The sequence below is a fragment of the Cajanus cajan genome, chromosome 6 (assembly GCF_000230855.2).
Source record: "Cajanus cajan strain Asha chromosome 6, NIPB_CcT2T_4, whole genome shotgun sequence".
Taxonomy (NCBI): domain Eukaryota; kingdom Viridiplantae; phylum Streptophyta; class Magnoliopsida; order Fabales; family Fabaceae; genus Cajanus; species Cajanus cajan.
In genome coordinates, this window is record NC_138522.1 from 54,526,630 (window position 1) to 54,545,476 (window position 18,847).

Sequence of the window (18,847 nt, forward strand, 5' to 3'; positions counted from 1 at the left end):
TAATTATTTTGATTATGATAAAATTTTTATTTGTTGTTTTTAATTTCTATTCCACTAAGTAGTGTTGGTTTCAGCTTAATAATTCTACCAAAAAGCCTTGGCTGGCTCTCTATATTGAGTGAGACTTTTGATAAAGATGGAGTGTTACAGAGGGCGGGGGTGATTTTAAGTCAGTCTTTTGAGAATGAAAAAAGGGATGGTAAAGCCATATAGTATTTTGGTAACATTATTAACAGTATGTTAAAAAAATTAAAGATATTATTTAGCTATTATCAATTCAACTATGGTTGGATCATATTAAACCTTAAATCAGTACTTTCATCGGTTCAATGATTGATATATTTTTCAAAACATTGATAAATATTTTCGCAATCAAAGTTTTCCGTGTTCAAACCGACGTGAAGGTATGAATTTTATTTTGACGTTCATTTGCCAGCTTGCTTAAACCTACTGAATCTTGTTCTCATTAGAGTGTAAATCCGTAGCAAAACTTGTCATGATGTTTTTATGTATGAAACTTAATAGGTTCAAGCATGGGTTTGAAATATGGATTTCGTGCTCTGAATTTAAATTGCGAATGATTAATACTACCAACATTTAAAATCTGTGTATGGATCAAATGATTATCCGAGCTTAATTTCGTAGGTGTAAATAATAATCAGAGATATTATCTACTAGGATTTTTTTTTTTCAGGTTCAATTGTTATTGAATTTAGGGATTGGTTGGATACAAGTTTAAAAACGTTTTTATAACTTTTATACTGAAAAATACTCTTTATTTTTAGGAGAGAAGTTTTTAAAAGTTACATTTCTATTCTTTTGAAGTTGATGATTCTACCGTTGACTGTTAGGATTTTGGTTAATCAAAGTCTGATTCAGAATCGAGGCTATTGAGTGTTTGGGGTTTTGCCTGTAAACGGTAATGTTCGTTACAGTTTAATCCAGAGAAATAATAGTTTTTCCGTAAAAAAAGGTCAGAAAAATCATGAAAGAAATTTTTATTCCCTAAAGTAAAGTAACTAAAAGGCGCATTTAATTGTATTGTCTAAGGCATCCCTATGGCTGGGTACATAGAAACAGAATAAGAGGAAACGATACGATCTAATATAATTAAGGATTGTCAAAATATATATATGACTCTGCTGCTTGTATCTCTGCCGTGGGATCACCTACTAACTACAGAGCTGCGACAAGGCATGGAATTGCTTCCGCCTTTGGGCTTTTGATTATTTAACATCTTATTTCTTTATTCACCTATTAATTCTATTGGACATGAGGTCCAATTTACACTCAGACTTTAGATTTCTGTTCAATTACTTCATTGTCATTCTCAATATAATATCATGCTATACGAAATATTATCTATTTAATAATAATTTATTATTATTATTATTATTATTAATATATAATAAGTAATATATATTTTAAAGATAATATATATATATATATATATATATATATATATATATATATATATAAATAAGACATTTGAAAAATAATTTGAACTCGTCCTCAAAATATATCTAATGTACATATATGACTCGAATATGTCAAATTTAATTTTAAACTAGGTCGGATTAGCAGATTGGGTCGAGCCATGCTCATTTCTACCCAATATTAAAGAAGTTGACTCTAAAATTATGTTTTACTTATTCTAGTTTTTTAAATACTTTATTACAGAATAAAGACATCATTATTGGTATTTGTTCTATATTTTCTTTTTACAATTTTTAATTTTAATTAATTCCTTACAACATTTGCTAAATAAAGTATTAAATATACATTTATCACTACATTACATTTAAGTTTTTGTGTGTTCTCAGGAAATTACTACTTTAAAAACTGAGTTTAATTTATCTTGCACAAAACAATTAAGATGAAAGGTGTTCTTTTTCAAATGATTTTAATACAACAAAGGTTACACAAACGAAATTTTTACTTAAATAATTTTTTTTTTAAAAAAATTACAAAAGTATCAACTGTGCAGGTTTATTTACCAATGTAGAACTGTTTACTGTTCATGCTCAGAATTCGGTTCCCGGGGAACTGAATTCTGAGCTTCAAAATCTTATTTTTTTTGTTTTTACAACTCAGAATTCGGTTCCCGGGGAACCGAATTTTGAGTTACTTTAGATTTTTTTTTTTCGTGTTTCTGGCCCATTTTGGGTAAATTTTGGAAGTGGAACGGCCCGTTCTGGAAGCGGAACGGGCCGTTCTGCTTAAAGACATAGAGGCCTTTTTTTAAAATTAAAACGGGCCCAGAAGGGCCCATTCCAGAGTAAAAATTTTAACATGTTTTTGAATCTGGAACGGTCATGCAACGGCCCGTTCCGGAGGACGTTTTCAGGAAGTAGACCTTGGTTTGGAACGAGCCGTTCTGGTTTTGAAACGGCCCGTTCTGGGCAAAAAGTAAAAAAAAGATTATTTTTTTTTATTTTTTTTAAAAATAAAAATAATAAAATTAACATAAAAATTATAATAATATCAATTAATCAGGATTCATGAAAAAATATTTAATATTAATGTTTAGAAGTTAAGAAACATTTAATATCAGCTATAAATAATATATTTAGACAATCACTTAAGATAATATCTGGCGTTTAAAACGTACAATTATCCCTGAATTATAGGGAATATATTCTCTCCGACTATAATTATCGGATAAAATTTTAACTATTCAATCAATTTTATTAAAATAATATATTTAGACAATCACTTAAGATAATATCTTGCGTTTAAAACGTACAATTATCGCTGAACTATAGGAAATATATTCTCTCCGACTATAATTATCGGATAAAATTTTAACTATTCAATCAATTTTATTAAAATAATATATTTAGACAATCACTTAAGATAATATCTTGCGTTTAAAACGTACAATTATCCCTGAACTATAAGGAATATATTCTCTCCGACTATAATTATTGGATAAAATTTTAACTATTCAATCAATTTTATTAAAATAATATATTTAGACAATCACTTAAGATCATAGTTTTAAAGACCGGACCGGTCATCGAACCGGTTAAGGTACTGGATCAGTTGGTCAAAGGTTGAACCGGTGGGTCACTAGTTGAACCGCATGACTCGATTTTATTTATTTTTATTAAAAAGTATTCATATTAAATATATTTTATATTTATAAATTTTAATAAATTCATATCTTATTTTAAATTTCAATTTTTCTATCTTATTTAAAATTATTTTTATTTTTATTTTGTAAAAAAATACATAAAAAATTACATGTTAAACGGTATATTAATACAAATTAAAAATATAAATAATATGTACATATATAATATGCTTGCAATTAATATCAGAAAATAATATATGTAATATTTACATAGATATTGCATTATTAAATATATAATTTAAAATTAATAATATACTATAAAAGTTATTTAAGTTGTATATATTGCAAACAAATATATTAGAACAAGTAGTCATTGTTATATTTAATAAGACTCCTTGCTTTTTCATTAAGAGATTCAATTTTCATTATTATTTTTGTGATTTATGATTCCTTAAAAAAATTAAATAAAAAAAGTGGTTGAACCGTAAAATTGACCGGTTCAATCCGGTTTGAAACGAGTCGACTGCATAATCGATCCAACTTCAGATTCGGACCGGCTGGACCACCGGTTCCCGGTCCAACCGGTCCGACCGGCCGGGTCGGTCCGGGTTTTAAAACACTGCTTAAGATAATATCTTGCGTTTAAAACGTACAATTATCTCTAAACTATAAGGAATATATTCTCTCCGACTATAATTATCGGATAAAATTTTAACTATTCAATCAATTTTATTAAAATAATATATTTAAACAATCACTTAAGATAATATCTTGTGTTTAAAACGTACAATTATCCCTGAACTATAGGGAATATATTCTCTCCGACAATAATTATCGGATAAAATTTTAACTATTCAATTAATTTTATTAAAATAATATATTTAAACAATCACTTAAGATAATATCTTGCGCTTAAAACGTATAATTATCCCTGAACTATATGGAATATATTCTCTCCAACAATATAATTATCGGATAAAATTTTAACTATTCAATCAATTTTATTAAAATAATATATTCGGAACGGGCCGTTCCACTTCCAAAATTTGCCCAAAATGGGCCAGAAACACGAAAAAAAAAAAAAAATTTAAAGTAACTCAGAATTCGGTTCCCGAGGAACCGAATTCTGAGTTGAAAAAACAAAAAAAATAAGATTTTGAAGCTCAGAATTCGGTTCCCCGGGAACCGAATTCTGAGCATGAACAGTAAACAGTTCGGTAAATAAATCTGCACAGTTGATATTTTTGTAATTTTTTTTAAAAAAAATATTATTTAAGTAAAAATTTCTACACAAACTGATTCACTTACTCCTCAATTTCAACTTGGATCAATTAAAGCCGAAACAAGACCTCAATAATATTAATCTCCTAGAAAACTTGCGCTCAAAATTTTTATCCTGATCTCTCGATCTCAAGGTGTGCATATTTGTATTCCCTCTTAATCACCAATCTCATGAATGAATTAATAATTAAGAGTAAACACAAATATGTTTTATATTCATATGCAAATATAATTCTACCTTATTTTATTTCTTGCAAAAAAAAAAAAATTGTCAGTTTTAGCTCCTTTATATTTTTTTGGTGTATTTTTTTTCCTATCGTATAAATACAATTAATAATTGTGATATGCCTTCTTACATCGAATTAAAATATGATATTTGTAATTAATTGTTTTTTTTTTCTTTTTTCACAATCTAGCTGTATTCAAATTTTTACAGATTTCAAGCACTTTAAGCAAATGCATGCCACAATGTCTTTCTAATTATGCCGTAAATTTTGAGTAGCCAGCCTGAAAAGCTTGAATTGCAGCTGTATTGTGCCATTAATTATTTTCGCTTAACGATTGCATACATACGTATGTGATACACTTTTTGAGAGCAAGCATAAATCATTTATGTATTTATTTATTTTTCATTCATACTTGGATTAAGAGGGAAGACTGCATACTTAATCTCATTAATCATTATTACGTTTCTGCGGGATCAGCACCCCAGAAGATATGAGCGTCAAATTAAAAATTGTTATATATTAATAAAAACTATTATACTATAGGATTTCCTTTTTTACTAATAAATTCTTTATTTTATACAAATTAAATTATTAATATAAATATTATAAATTTATTTAACAGTATAATATATTATAATAAAATTGTATAATTTTAATACAGTACTATTAATACATTATAGTCAAATTCTTATAATAATAATAATAATAATAATAATAACATAAGGGTATTGATATCAATTTTTTATATCAATATTTCTTGGTTAACATGGTGACTTATCTTTTTTGTATAAATTAATTTTATTTTTGTTTAAATTCATTTTTTGTCCTTATAGTTTTATGAGTGTATAATTTTTGGTCTTCCAAAATTTTTTTATTGCAAATTTGTTTTTCCTAGTTTTCAAAATCATGCAATATTTCACTTATTAGCTTGTTAACCAAAATTAAATAGAATATGTTGAAGTATTTGTAAATGACATTATCTAACAGTTACTTAATCATATTGACTTTTATTTACGGGTGACAAATAGATGGATCAAGCAAATTTTTAAGTGAATCATAATAAAAATAATTCATTAATCCATTTAAATCTATTAAAAATTCACATAAAAACTAAATATATCTAATCCATTTAAAGCAAAAAAAATTCATCCACTCTACCCATTAACAAATTTTTAATAGATGGATATCTAATCCATGCATAAAATACACGTGGTTAAAAAATTGAATAATTTTTTTATTGAAATATTGTATTTTTCTTTCATTTTTTTTTATAAGTCATTACATTTTTATATAATATTTTAAAATTCACAAGATATTTTTTTATGTCAAAATATTCTTTTAAAATCTTAATCAAATAGACATCTTATATTGAAAAGTAATGAATAGATAACTAACCATTCATAAAATTAAATAAATGAATTATATCTGATCAATTATTTATTTTTATTGTGATGGATAGATTGAATAAATTCACTTGTGAATAGAATAGATGGATGATAGATAAATGAATTCATTATCACCCTAATTTCTTGTAAAGAATAACATTGTTATGTTTCTTTTTTATTTTAATTAAAATTGATTATTTATTAAGATAATTTTTAAAAAAATTTAATACTACTATTTTCTTATGTGAGTTACTAACTTTACCTAATATCATTTATAGACTCGTCAACATTTTCTCTGAAATTTTGTAAGACATGTTCATAAAAGGACTTACATTACTTTATTTTAAAAATTAGAAAAACTAAATTTTCAATAAAAAATTAAAAAAAAATCAAAATTACACATCACATATATTTAACCTTTATTAATTTTTATTATCCTTCATAGTTTCTATGATAAGAACATCGGAACATGTAAACCTACATTTAAAAGGGTGCAATATAATCGGTTTTCAAACACATGACATTTCTTTTTGCAGTGTGAAGATAGGCTGGAAATTTGGTGTATGTATTCCTGAAGGGTCAATCCATCAAGATAGCGAAAAGCAGACGTCATAGATGAGCAAGCCTCGTATTACTGAAAATAATATGAAATTCAAAGGTTTTGCATCTGAGTGGAGGGAAAATTAGTAAGATGACAATGAAGTGGGTACAAGTAGTCACTCATGAAGTCCCCCTATAATTAATTAATACTTTCTTTTTTTGTCAAAAGCTTAATTTAGTTGAGAAGAGAAAAAACACCAATATGAAACCCGGAAACAGAATCAATGGAAAGAACGAAGCGAAACCCTAAACTATTAAAGGAAAAGAAACGACATGGTTTACCAAACCTCTTATTTCTTTATATAAAGATCACCTCAGAGTACCCAAGAGGTAATAATAATACACGTAGTACGCTATAATACAGATCGTACAACATCTTCTGATGGAAAATAAAAGAAGCATACACCTTACACACGTCAAACTAGAAAATGATTCTCTATTTTCTGACAAGTTTTATTTGGGCCACATGTGAGGATCAATTTCGAGTACTGAAACACTTTGTACTTAATGCTTTATTCAATACTACCTTGGTTGCAGAAGCAATCACCAAGTATGCTCGCTAGCGTCTTCTTGCAGCCGTTTCCCTCTGTGCATTGAAGTAGACAGCAGCCACAGGGAGGCCAAGGTCATTCTGTGCGGCGAAATTGCGTGTGTTGAAGTGATCCCTTGAAGCAGGTGGAGTAACACACTGCCTACGCTTTTGCTTGAACAGGACAAACACAAACCTATGGATCCCAATATTAGGCTTTGGGATCTCATAGCTCACCAACTCTTTCCCTACAACAGCAAGATAGATCATATTTGTCAGTCTCTCTCATCATCAGTAGTAAGTTGAAAGTTCCCTTATATACCAATCATTTACATGAACCTACCAAATGTGGCATCTGTTGTGCCTGGAATATCTGTCACTATCCTGCAAAAAGAATATTTCCAACAAATTTGTTGACTGTTAGATACCTATGAATGGCTAGTTTACCTTACATATATATACCGTTAATTATGTTATGTTTGAGACTTCGAGATTTATTCACCCTTTGAGATTGTTTTGGTTTTAGGGTGGATGGATTTGGTAGAACGTGCTACTTTTACAGAATACAGTTAAAGGTATGTATATATGTACCTTCTTCATTTACTTCAGTGGTTAATTTGATGTGATGAAAGGATGCATATATATCTTGTAAAACTTCAAACTTCTATTAGGCTTAAAATACACAGACATCTGACGTGAATATTGTCAGATGGGTAAACAGTTAAGTACTTTTAAATGATTATCTTAAAATTTTTGTTGAGTTGTTAAAAGAATCCAGTGGCTATGTGGTGTGGTGGGTTTTTCTTTTATGTTATAAATGGTTAGTTTAGTGTTACAGCTTAAGTATTTAAGCAATGTTTAATAAACTAAAATGATGGTATAATTGAGTACCAGTGCAAGTGCTCTCTCAGATAAGGATCACTAGGGCCAGGAACATCCGGGTCTGTCATGATCTGTGACAAAAAAGGGAGACATTTAGCTTAATGATTCAGTACTCTTGAAGAAAACTCCAATAAAAGAGGCATATAGTGTGATTGTGTGAGCATGATTACAGAAAACAACAAACGAACACACTGGAAAACAGCTTAATTTTTTCTTTTTTTTCACCCCTTTGTTCTTCAAAGAAAAGGGAATATAAGAAGAGATACATATATACCAGTGTGAAGAAGGACCTCATATCACCACCATCAATCTCAACCTTGGGTATGGTGTTGACAGTGGAAGGGAAGAGCTCATGGCCATTGTAGACTTGCTTCTTGTTGTAACTCACAGTCATTTTTATGCTTGTGGTGAAAGAATCAAGAACTTCTCCTATGACTCTTCCCACTATTAGAGGCTCTATAGGCATTCTTGCCATTATAAGAGGAAGAAGGAAGAAGAGAGAAGAAGGCTTAATTTGTGGAACTGAGGAATACAACTCGATGATCCTGCTGTGAAAGGGAGTGTGAGCTCCATATTTATAATGTCCCAAAAGTGTCTTTCAAGGTATAGAGTGTTTTCCCCCTCCTTTAAAATATGTTCAATACATGGTTTAGATCTAGAGAAAAATACAAGTTCTCTTTGGGAAAAACAAAAAATGAAAAAGCCTATAAAAAACAAAATCAGGTGCATCCGTGCAGGTGCTCCCACACCACTCCTAATATATTTTAATTTGTCCATCGCTACAACAATATTGCCATTAGGTCTGGGATGTTTGTGCTGCAGAAATCACATTAGTCATGATATGTGACAAATCCTCTCTCTCTCTCTCTCTCCTGTTCACAAGCACAGAATGGGTCCCTTGGAATCGGTTCTTAATTGATTGGCTGTACACTGGATGCATGGATTTCTCATCCAATAAAGCAATTTTAAAAAAAAATTCTTATATATCATCTCTTATATATCCTATACTTGTGTCTATTCCAGTTGAAAAAAATGTGGAGAAAAAAGAGTTCCCATTTGTTTTCTTCCCAGTTTGATCAGGTCAGAAAAAGCATCATGTGAAATCCTGCATGTGGGTCCTCTCTCTTTGCTAGTTGTCAAGCGTCTCTGCCGTTTTATTAAACTAAAAGCATAAAAGGCAAAATTCTAGGAAATACACCCACATTTTAGCATTCTCTACAAGGCATTAGTACCATGGACGTGCAGAAATTTTTGTTGTATGCCTTGCGTAGAGAACCTTCCTTAATTGCATGCAAACAAAATGCAAAATTTCTGTTTGTGGGTGCGTGATTCTCCGTGTTGTCTCTGCCATAGTCTTTCTTTTAATTTTGTTGGAAGATTCTTGAGGAAGAGGGCATAATTAAAGGAACTCCACCATAAACGCTCAAGGCTATGGCTACACTAGCTACATATGCCTATGGGACTAGAAGTTTTGTGAGTGCCTAAGGTCATTTCAGAATAAAACTTAACTCTCAGATTCAGACCAATTTCCAAAATTGGAAAAAATGAAGAAGGTGGACCTTCTTTATCAAGAAACCATTTTGCTCTCCTCATCTCTCCATGTGACATTTTATGTTATTCAACTCCTGTTTGCATTCTTTTGTAGGAGAAAAGGGCTCGACGGGTGTCAACATGCGCATCCTGTGCTGCTTAAAAGATCACAAATTAATTCTAGTTCCAAAAAATAACCCTAATTTTTGGTGGTGGCATGTTTCCTGCATTTAATTAATTAAGCAGTCATTGGTTTTGTTCGTTATTTTATATCATGATTTGAAAGTGGAATATAGACCGTTTATTGCATAATAAATTGCAGGTATCCATCGTTTCACTATGAAAACATGATATTGTTTAAATTTAAGAGTTATCTTATGCGCCGTATGGAGTCCATGATTCTAAAATTTGTAGGTCAGAAACTGTTAGTTGCCTATTTTGGTAAGTTGATATTCATTTTTCCAAATTTAGAAAATTGAAGCTTTTTTTTCTTCCTAAAGTTCCAATATCATTTTAATTAAAATGCTTAGTTGCCCATATATGTTTATCTTGTTGTTCCTGTTTTGTTTGTCTTACTTGAGCAAAAGTTATTGATGTTCCAATATTATTTTAACTTTTGCATAATTTTAATTAAAAGAACATATTTTTGTTCCTGTTTTCTTTGTTCCATATATAATACCAATATGTTTGTATATCTTAAGCAGGGAATATATATTCTTTAGTCATGCATATTGGTATTATATAAACAATAAGAATAAATTGTGTAATTCATAGAAAATTTTTGCTAATAATAAGGATTGTGTTTAAAAAGGTGGTAAAGAATGTTTAGTTAACATTTTTCTTAAATTGGACTATGTACCAGTGTGTGTTTGAGAAATATTATTTTTTGCACGTTTCATGTGTAATGTGAAAAAGTTGACTGATTCAGAAACTATTGAAAAAAACTGTTTTTACAAGTTAAAATTTTGAAATTTATGATTATTTCTTGGCATTTTTTTATTTTAAGTTAATTTTATTACATAAAATTTGATCTTTTTGTTGTATTTAGACAAAATTAAACATCGCAAAATTGCTTTTCAACAAACTTATCTAAATATAAATTTATTCTACTCATAATTGATTATAACAATAATCGATTACATATATAATTAATTATTATAATAATTTAATTTTCATATCTTTCTTAAATACACTCTCCATATATATCAAATAGATAAATAGACACTAGTTTTTTTTTTTTTTTTTATAACAAAATATTATTTCAACTTAATACCAAGGTAGAAAAGTATGTTAACACCTAGACGACTCTTAGAGATATATACAATAAAGATGATCTATAGACCAATTTGAAAAGGACAAATAAGAACCTTCCAATTTTCCTGAAAATCAAAATAATGACCGAACCTTAATAACATCTAAAGATATAATAATTGATATCAATTGAGCCTCCCTTAAATGCCATATCATTTTTTATATGTCAAATAAACACTAATAATCCTTATACTAATACACACTAATCCTAAGATATTTTTCCATTTATAAATTTATATTTTTATTTATTTATCGGTATATATTTATAATGTATATATGTTTAAATATCGTCACTTTATCAGTTTATTATGTAAATAGCTCCATAAATTAATTTATTATTTTTTCTTTCATTACTTGTTCCTCTTCAACAGCTTCTCATCATCTCATTATTAGGATCTAAATTTTCTAGTTGGGAAGTTCGAGTAATTTACATGGATTCTACGTCCGAACATTTATTATATTATAAAAAAAGGCTCCTAATTTCTTCTTCTTCTTTTGAAGTGAAATGTGGATAGTTATGTTAGTTGTACATGTATTTAAGGAAGAAAAAAACTATAGTAAGATGTTTGTTAAAGTTCAAATGATGGTCATTAAGTATGAATAAACTATATTAATAAGAGAATAAAGGTCTTGTGTGTGTTCACAAATGTTTTTAACGGAGATATATTAATTATTATTTTTTATGATAGACATTTTATATCATTACCATATTTATTCAAAAAAAAATCATATTTAAATATGTCTATCAAAATATGATGATAGATACTTTATACCATTATCATGGTTATCAAAAAAAATCATATTTAAGTATTTTTCTCTATCAAAAATATGAAACTGTTCCATAGTAAGTGAGTATATATAAGATGGTTTAAATTATTTAAATTACTTACTCAATTTAGAAAAGTTAATTACTATTTTTGTTCTTTTTTAATTGTCATTTTCTTTAAGAAATTTTGTTTCTATTTATTTATTATTTTAAAAAATTCTTGACAACATTAATTACTTTTAATTAGTTATATACTTATATTTTACGTAAATTTTAACTAATTTATATATTGGTAATTAATATACATTTATTATGGTCAACGATAGAGATCCAACTCCCGTGTTTGTTAAACAAAATTGAAGAAGAAAAAAATTGTTACAGTGCTCAGGTATTAAAGTCTACTATAACTAAAATTATTTGTTTCATTTGAATTTGAGAATACTCTCATTTAAAATGCAAATTACAGTTAGCATATACATAAAAATTACGTGTTAACGTGTGCAACTATTTTTCATAACAAAACATTATTTTCATCTTTTTTTGGTTTTCTTGGGCTTCCTCTATATCTAATGAGAGACAGATCTTTAAGGATATGATTAAATTGTAAAATTAAGAATTGCTCTCCTTTTTAATTTGTATACATATAAATCTTAAAATTGAGTTCATTTATGAGAACATGTTTTTATTTCAAAGAACCACAGACTTAAGATAGCCAAAGTCTCAAAATTAGTAGAGACTCATTTTGGGATTTTAATTATTTTCTTATCACATAAGATTTAAATACACTCATCAATTTTCACTTTCAACTGGAGTTGTTAATTTATTTTTAGTATGTCTTTATCTTTCCATTCACGCAAAAACTGTCATTTAGAGAAAATTGTTTTAATGGTTAAGCAACCTTAAAGCACATTTACCATTGCATTTTCAGTTTTCACCTTTTAATTACAGAGTTGTTACATTATTTTCAATTCCTTTTCAATTTTCAGAGATTTATACAGAAAACTGATAAAAAAATTTCAGTATTTCATTTATAAGAATCTTTGAAAATAAAGCCTATATTATAAAGATGGTAGATTTATAATGAAAACAAAATATAAAAAAGGAAATAAAAATACAAGTAAACAAATCTCTAACAAAAAAAGTTTATAAAAGCTCAATTAAAACTTAATTGCTCCGATTATATTGTAAGAACTAGCTTTAACAACCATCATAAGCAATTGTATTAGAGTTGTTCAGAGATTGTATTATTAGCACATCTTGAAATTCTTAAACTTTAGTCTTTATACTGTTTCACCATTAAAGTTGTTGAAATGAAAAATTTTACATGAAACAATTGTTTATATGAACCACAATCTTCAATTATATTATCATAATTGTGAGATAATTATAATATTGTTTAACTTTTAAAAACTACACCATAAAAGATAAACATATTATAATTCTTAATTAAATCTCATAAGACCCACCAAAAATAAATTAAGCAATTCCATTAGAATTAAATATAGCCCTCTTCGATCAATTAATAAAAGGGAATCATATGAATTGAGATTGAGCTATATTTGTAACCACATGTCGCAATATTACAGTGGATCAGCTGGTAATGCTCTTACTGCATGCAGTGGCAGCAGTGCTAATGAGGGTGCAACACGAATTCATTTTGCAATTATTATTTTGACATCTGAATCTGTTATGTTTTCCCCGCGTCAGTATATTTGGTGTCAGGTAAGCACTCATTATTGCATCGCAATCAAGTAATTCAACTTTTGGTTTTTGAATGGTCAAGTCATTCAAAGTCTTGAATTCTCTTTGGCTATCTTGCTTGCAAACCTAAATGGTTAGAATTTAGAACAATTCACATTGTAGAAATTGATATGGTCAATGGTTTAACTCTCATCAAATTTTATTGCACTGTTGATGCCTTTATCTGTGAGAAAACCTACATAGAGGTACTTAAATTACAATTAGAATTTTATATCAGTAATTTATATTGATCTATAATTTTTTTTATTATATGAACTATTGGAGTGAAACTAATTGTAATTAAAAAAAAAGCAGCACTAAAACTATCTAAGCATTTAAGTTTTATCCTTTACGTTAGGTTTATAAATTTATTAGGCTATACCAATTTATATCACTTTAAACCAAGCAAATGAAGATCTGTGGCAGTGATTGAGCAGTTTGGATATGAAGAATAAGGTTCGTTCCTTCAATAAGCATAGTATTAGTCTGCTAATAATCGATTATTCTTCAAATTCTTGAAAGAGGAGACAACCATATTAACTAAAGAAATTCTGATCTGCATACATAAAATAAAATGTTTTTGGCTGATCAATAAGTTAGAAATAATACGCCAAAAGGGGATGATATGTTATGTAACTATTCCTGACAATAGGATATAAACCACACCTGGCATGCACTTTCTTTATAATCACCATTATTTATCTTTGTTATATCTATTGTTTGTTATATTTTGTTATAGTCCTCTTCTCACGTCTATTTTATTTTCATGATCATTGACTCATGTCATATATATGATCTATTGTTTGTCTATTAGCAAGAGACTTGGATCTTATAGCACATCTGTTTGCAAAATAGATTAATTATTCGTTAGATATTCTTATATATACTTCAGATATAAAATGCTTAGACAGCTACAATAGTCTTGTTTATTAAGGGAATTCAATCGATTAGGCTATTCAGCCTCTCCCTCACCTAACAAAAAAAAAAAAAAAAACAGAGAGAAAGAAGGTATTTGGCATATCTATATATGTAGATTGTTCTGTTAAGAGATAAAAAAAAATTCTCTTGACAGCACGTAATTAACGGTTTAAGCTTGTTGTAGGATAGTTGAAATCTAAGGGCTTGATTTGATTCATTCAGTCATGCCAAAACCCTATATATTATGCAGGTAAATTATCTTTTTTTTCTTTAATTTGACAAAAAGAGTCGTTGGGAATTTACTTGTCAAAACCCTATATATGATGCATGATTTATACATTCAACTCATTAGGTTACATGTCAATTATCATTCTGTACGTGGTGTAGGGCCTGTAGGCAGAAAGAGAGTGTGTACTTGACAACGGGGATTGCTGCTAAGGGTAGTTGCTTCAAATGTGTTTCCCATGACTTAGGGGGAATTCACTGGCCTAGTGAAGTACCTGGATTTTCATTTGTACATATTTTTGAATTTTGAATGTCTGGTCATTTAATAGTGAGTGGATACTTCAGCCATATCCTGATTGAAATGCAAGCTATTCTTGAATCCTTTTTACTCATTCATTTGTATAATTCATCTGCAGAGTAGTATATTGTCTGGTTTTTCATCAGAAGTAACATCTATTTATATATACATGCTCAATTTCATTTTAAAACTACATTATGCTCATCTGAAGAGGCTTGCATTTAGGCCACCAATGTCAGCTTAAATTCTAATAATATAGCCACATGAATAGCTAAGCAAGCTCACTATTATTAGCTGTTTAACACTATTCATAAATTATGCTAAACTTTATCCATAACTGGAGCTTATAAGAGTACATATTAGAAAATAAAACTCACGTGTCCTTGTGTGCATGCTTAAAGTCACCAAGTAACTACAATTTCCCCAATTGTGTTTTTCTTAACTTGCTTCATTTGTATTTTTACACAAATATATTTTATAAGTTCTAATGTGAAGGAAGATATTACATTTTCTATATAAACATGATCATTTAATTTATTTTTTAACATGATTTTTTCTTTTAAAATTCACTATTACTATTTTGCAAGGTATAATGACAATATTAAAATGATTTGACTATAATTAATTTAAAATTAAAAAATATTTATTGATACTTGTCAATTAAGTAAGTTTATAAACATTATACAAGAGATTATACTATTATCTAAACTTTAGCAAAGTTAACAAGATATCATAAAGTAAACATGGGTAACATGTGACATAATATTTATTAATATTTTATAGAAATATATTTTCTATTCTATCTTTTAGAATTATTTAAAAAAAAAGTTATAATTCTTTTTATAAGATTGACATTTATATGTATCATTAGTATATTTTAATTTGACTAAATTATACTTTTAGTCTATCTATTTTTGTCAATTTGTAATTTAGGTCCTCCTATTATAAATTAGAGGCATTTAGTTTCCAAAATTTAAAATGAAAGAATTTTGATCCTCATGACAAGTTGACATATATTAATTGTTAAATTTTAACGTTTACTTATATTTAAATAATGTGATATTTAGTAACATGATATTTAAAGATAAAAAAACTAAAAAGATAATCATGCAAATAAGATTTAATAATGAAATAAATATTAATTATTTTTTAAAATAAATACAAGTGAAAAATTTTGTATATTACTTTTAAATTTTTATTCTTAAATATCATGTCATTAAATACTATATCATTTAAATAGTGTCAAGTCATAAAAAATATATTAAACATTAACAAGCAATGAAAATTAAATTGATAATAAAACAATAATTTTATATTTTTAAAATAATAAAATTAAATATCTCTACTTTAAAATAATAAAATTAATGTTGCAGATTAAAATTAAAAAAGAAGAGATAAAAATATAATTTTCTCTTTAAATTTTGTAATTGACCCGTCCTAATATTTATTCTTATCTCTGTCGATGGTTTAAACCATACCTCCAACACTTTTATCATTTTCTAAAGGTTTAATTGTACTTTAGGGATAAAATTCACAAATTTATAGTATAATTTTATGGTCAAATGAGCAAAAGTAAATTAGGTGTAAATTTCACGAAATTTTGAAAGTTGATTAGGAGACAAAATTATAATTAACTTTTTTAAATTTTAAGAACATATTTGATCTACCGTTAAAATTTAGAAAGGCAAAATTCATTGATATTTACTTTGTTATTTTATTATTTATTTCAATGACCAATTTGATTGTCCAATACAATTTCAGGGATAAAAGTTGATTGATAGTGTCCAATTTCAAATCATTTCGTCACGTATTTTTTAATTTTAAGGTTTAATTAATTTGATTAGTCATTATAATTTGAAGTAGTAAATTAATTAGTAATTCACTTTGTTTTTAATATAGATTAATATATTATATTCAAGTATAAAATATCAGGTTGTTTAAACTTAAAAAATTTATTATAAGAAATTATAAATATGTTATATTATAATACTGTATCATATTGCTATGGTGTAAGAACTATTAAGACCGCTTTAAAAGTAGAAAGTTAAAATAATGTATGTAAAGTTTTAGATTTTTTATTGTAATTTTTATAGATAAAAAAATATTTTTACAGCAAACTTATAACATTTAATATTCTTATATGCAGTTAGTACGATAATAAGTAAATATACTGTGTAACATTTTTTTATATTAATAAGTGACATTTTTATTGAATTTCTATACTTATACAAAATAAATTGAAATTCTTTATTAATAAAAGTTTAATGACAATAATAAGATTCCAACATAGCGATGGTAAAAATACCCGCACTCACGGGTATTTGTAAGTAAAATCTGCTACGGATATTAAATGGATAGGCTAATTGAGTACCCGCGGATAATGGGGACGGATAACTTTTTACCCGTTTATAAACGGGGTGGGGTGGGTATGATGTTATCTATAGCCGCGGGTACCCGTTTAATAATATTTCTTAAATATCCTAATTATTCTTGTACCACATAACCTTAAAACTATACTCTCTCATCTTTATGATATATGAGACTTTCATTTACTTTTGAGATTAATATATTTTAAGTTATTAATTATCTTACATTTTTATTATTATTTCAACAAAATTAACGTTAAATACAAATTCAAAATTAATATTGAATTTTTATTTTTAATATTTTAATAACATTAAATATAAACTTAAAATTATTTGTAATATAATTTTTTTAATTTTTTTAAAAATTTATAAATATTCATAGATATTCATGAATATCCTTGGATATTCAAGAAATTCATAGATACTCGCTTAATGAATACTCGCGCGAATATAAGATGAGTATGAACTCAATTTTCATTCAACAGAGCGGATATAGATTTAATATTACCCGTCCCATAGGGCCCATTGCCATACCTAATCCAACATAATACTTTCACTCCCACCAACTTAAATTAATTTACTACTTAAATTTGTAAATGGCTCCTTAGGGATAGTTTTAATGTTGGGATTCATCCCAAGTCCCACATCGGTAAAATGAAGGAACATTGGCTAGTTTATAAGTGTCCACCATTCCACATAGTATGAGGCCTTTTGGGAAGGAGCCCAAAAACAAAACCGTGCGGGCTTGGGCCCAAAGCGGACAATATCATACTATGGTGGTGCAAAAGGTGGACAATCGGGCCCTACAAGTGGTATCAGAGCCAACGGTTCGTCTGGGTTTGATGCGGGAAGACCCTCAGTGTTGTGCCTCGCGATGGAGATTCGAACTTGGTGCCTTGTGTCGAAAGTCTTCCTGATATTGTGGTGTTCAGGCGGCGTGTCCCGTAGAGTTAACGGCGGTACAAGATGGTGACGGATTATCGCTTGAGGGGAGGAGATCACGAGACATGTGGTCCTTGGTCTGAGGGGAGGTTTGTTGGGATTCATCCCAAGTCCCACATCGGTAAAATGAAGGAACATTGGCTAGTTTATAAGTGTCCACCATTCCACATAGTATGAGGCCTTTTGGGAAGGAGCCCAAAAACAAAACCGTGCGGGCTTGGGCCCAAAGCGGACAATATCATACTATGATGGTGGAACAGGTGGACTATCGGGCCCTACAAGTCAATTGTTGCGGAAACGTCTAGCAAATTTTAAACCAAAAGCAAAACAAGAAAGAAAGAACACCAAGAATTTAACGAGGTTCAGCCAATTATGCCTACTTCCTCGGACACTACCAAATATATTTCACTAAGAAATATTACAATAGAGAGAGAAGAGAAAACTACAAGCCTTAGAAGTTACAAATGAACTTGTAGTTGGGATGATCTCAAAGTGAAGGGAAGGGTTTCTATATATAGAACCTAAGGCACTACACATTCCCAAACCTATCCAATGTGGGACTAATTTGGCCACATCAAAAAAAACTTATTCGATGTGGGACTAAATTTGCCACACCATATTCAACAAATCTCCACCTTGGCAAATTTCATATTTTCAAATCTCTCATCTTTGATAGTGTCTACCAATGCAGTCTTCAAATTTTGATAATATTAATCAAGTCCAAATAGTGTTGGAACTTGATTGAATCTACTACCTTTGTCAACATATCAG

General features: G+C 28.3%; 1 protein-coding gene across 1 annotated transcript; it reads right to left on the reverse strand.

The window, feature by feature from the left end:
* Positions 1-6,846: 6,846 nt before the first annotated feature.
* Positions 6,847-8,542, reverse strand: LOC109797645 (protein TERMINAL FLOWER 1). The gene is made up of 4 exons (XM_083077652.1): positions 8,255-8,542; positions 7,990-8,051; positions 7,442-7,482; positions 6,847-7,346 (listed from the first exon to the last, which is right to left on the reverse strand). Exons 1-4 carry the CDS (start codon positions 8,453-8,455, stop codon positions 7,129-7,131), a joined length of 522 nt encoding a protein of 173 aa, XP_082933778.1. The 5' UTR covers positions 8,456-8,542; the 3' UTR covers positions 6,847-7,128.
* Between the last annotated feature and the right edge of the window lie 10,305 nt (positions 8,543-18,847).

Bases quoted from the DNA above. Each gene is read 5' to 3' on its own strand.
- LOC109797645 (XM_083077652.1), bottom strand. From the start codon at position 8,455: ATGGCAAGAATGCCTATAGAGCCTCTAATAGTGGGAAGAGTCATAGGA. The intron at 8,052-8,254 runs GTATATATGTAT...TTTTTGTCACAG, and splicing joins TGAGGTCCTTCTTCACACTG to ATCATGACAGACCCGGATGT. The intron at 7,483-7,989 runs GTACTCAATTAT...TTCTTTTTGCAG, and splicing joins CTGAGAGAGCACTTGCACTG to GATAGTGACAGATATTCCAG.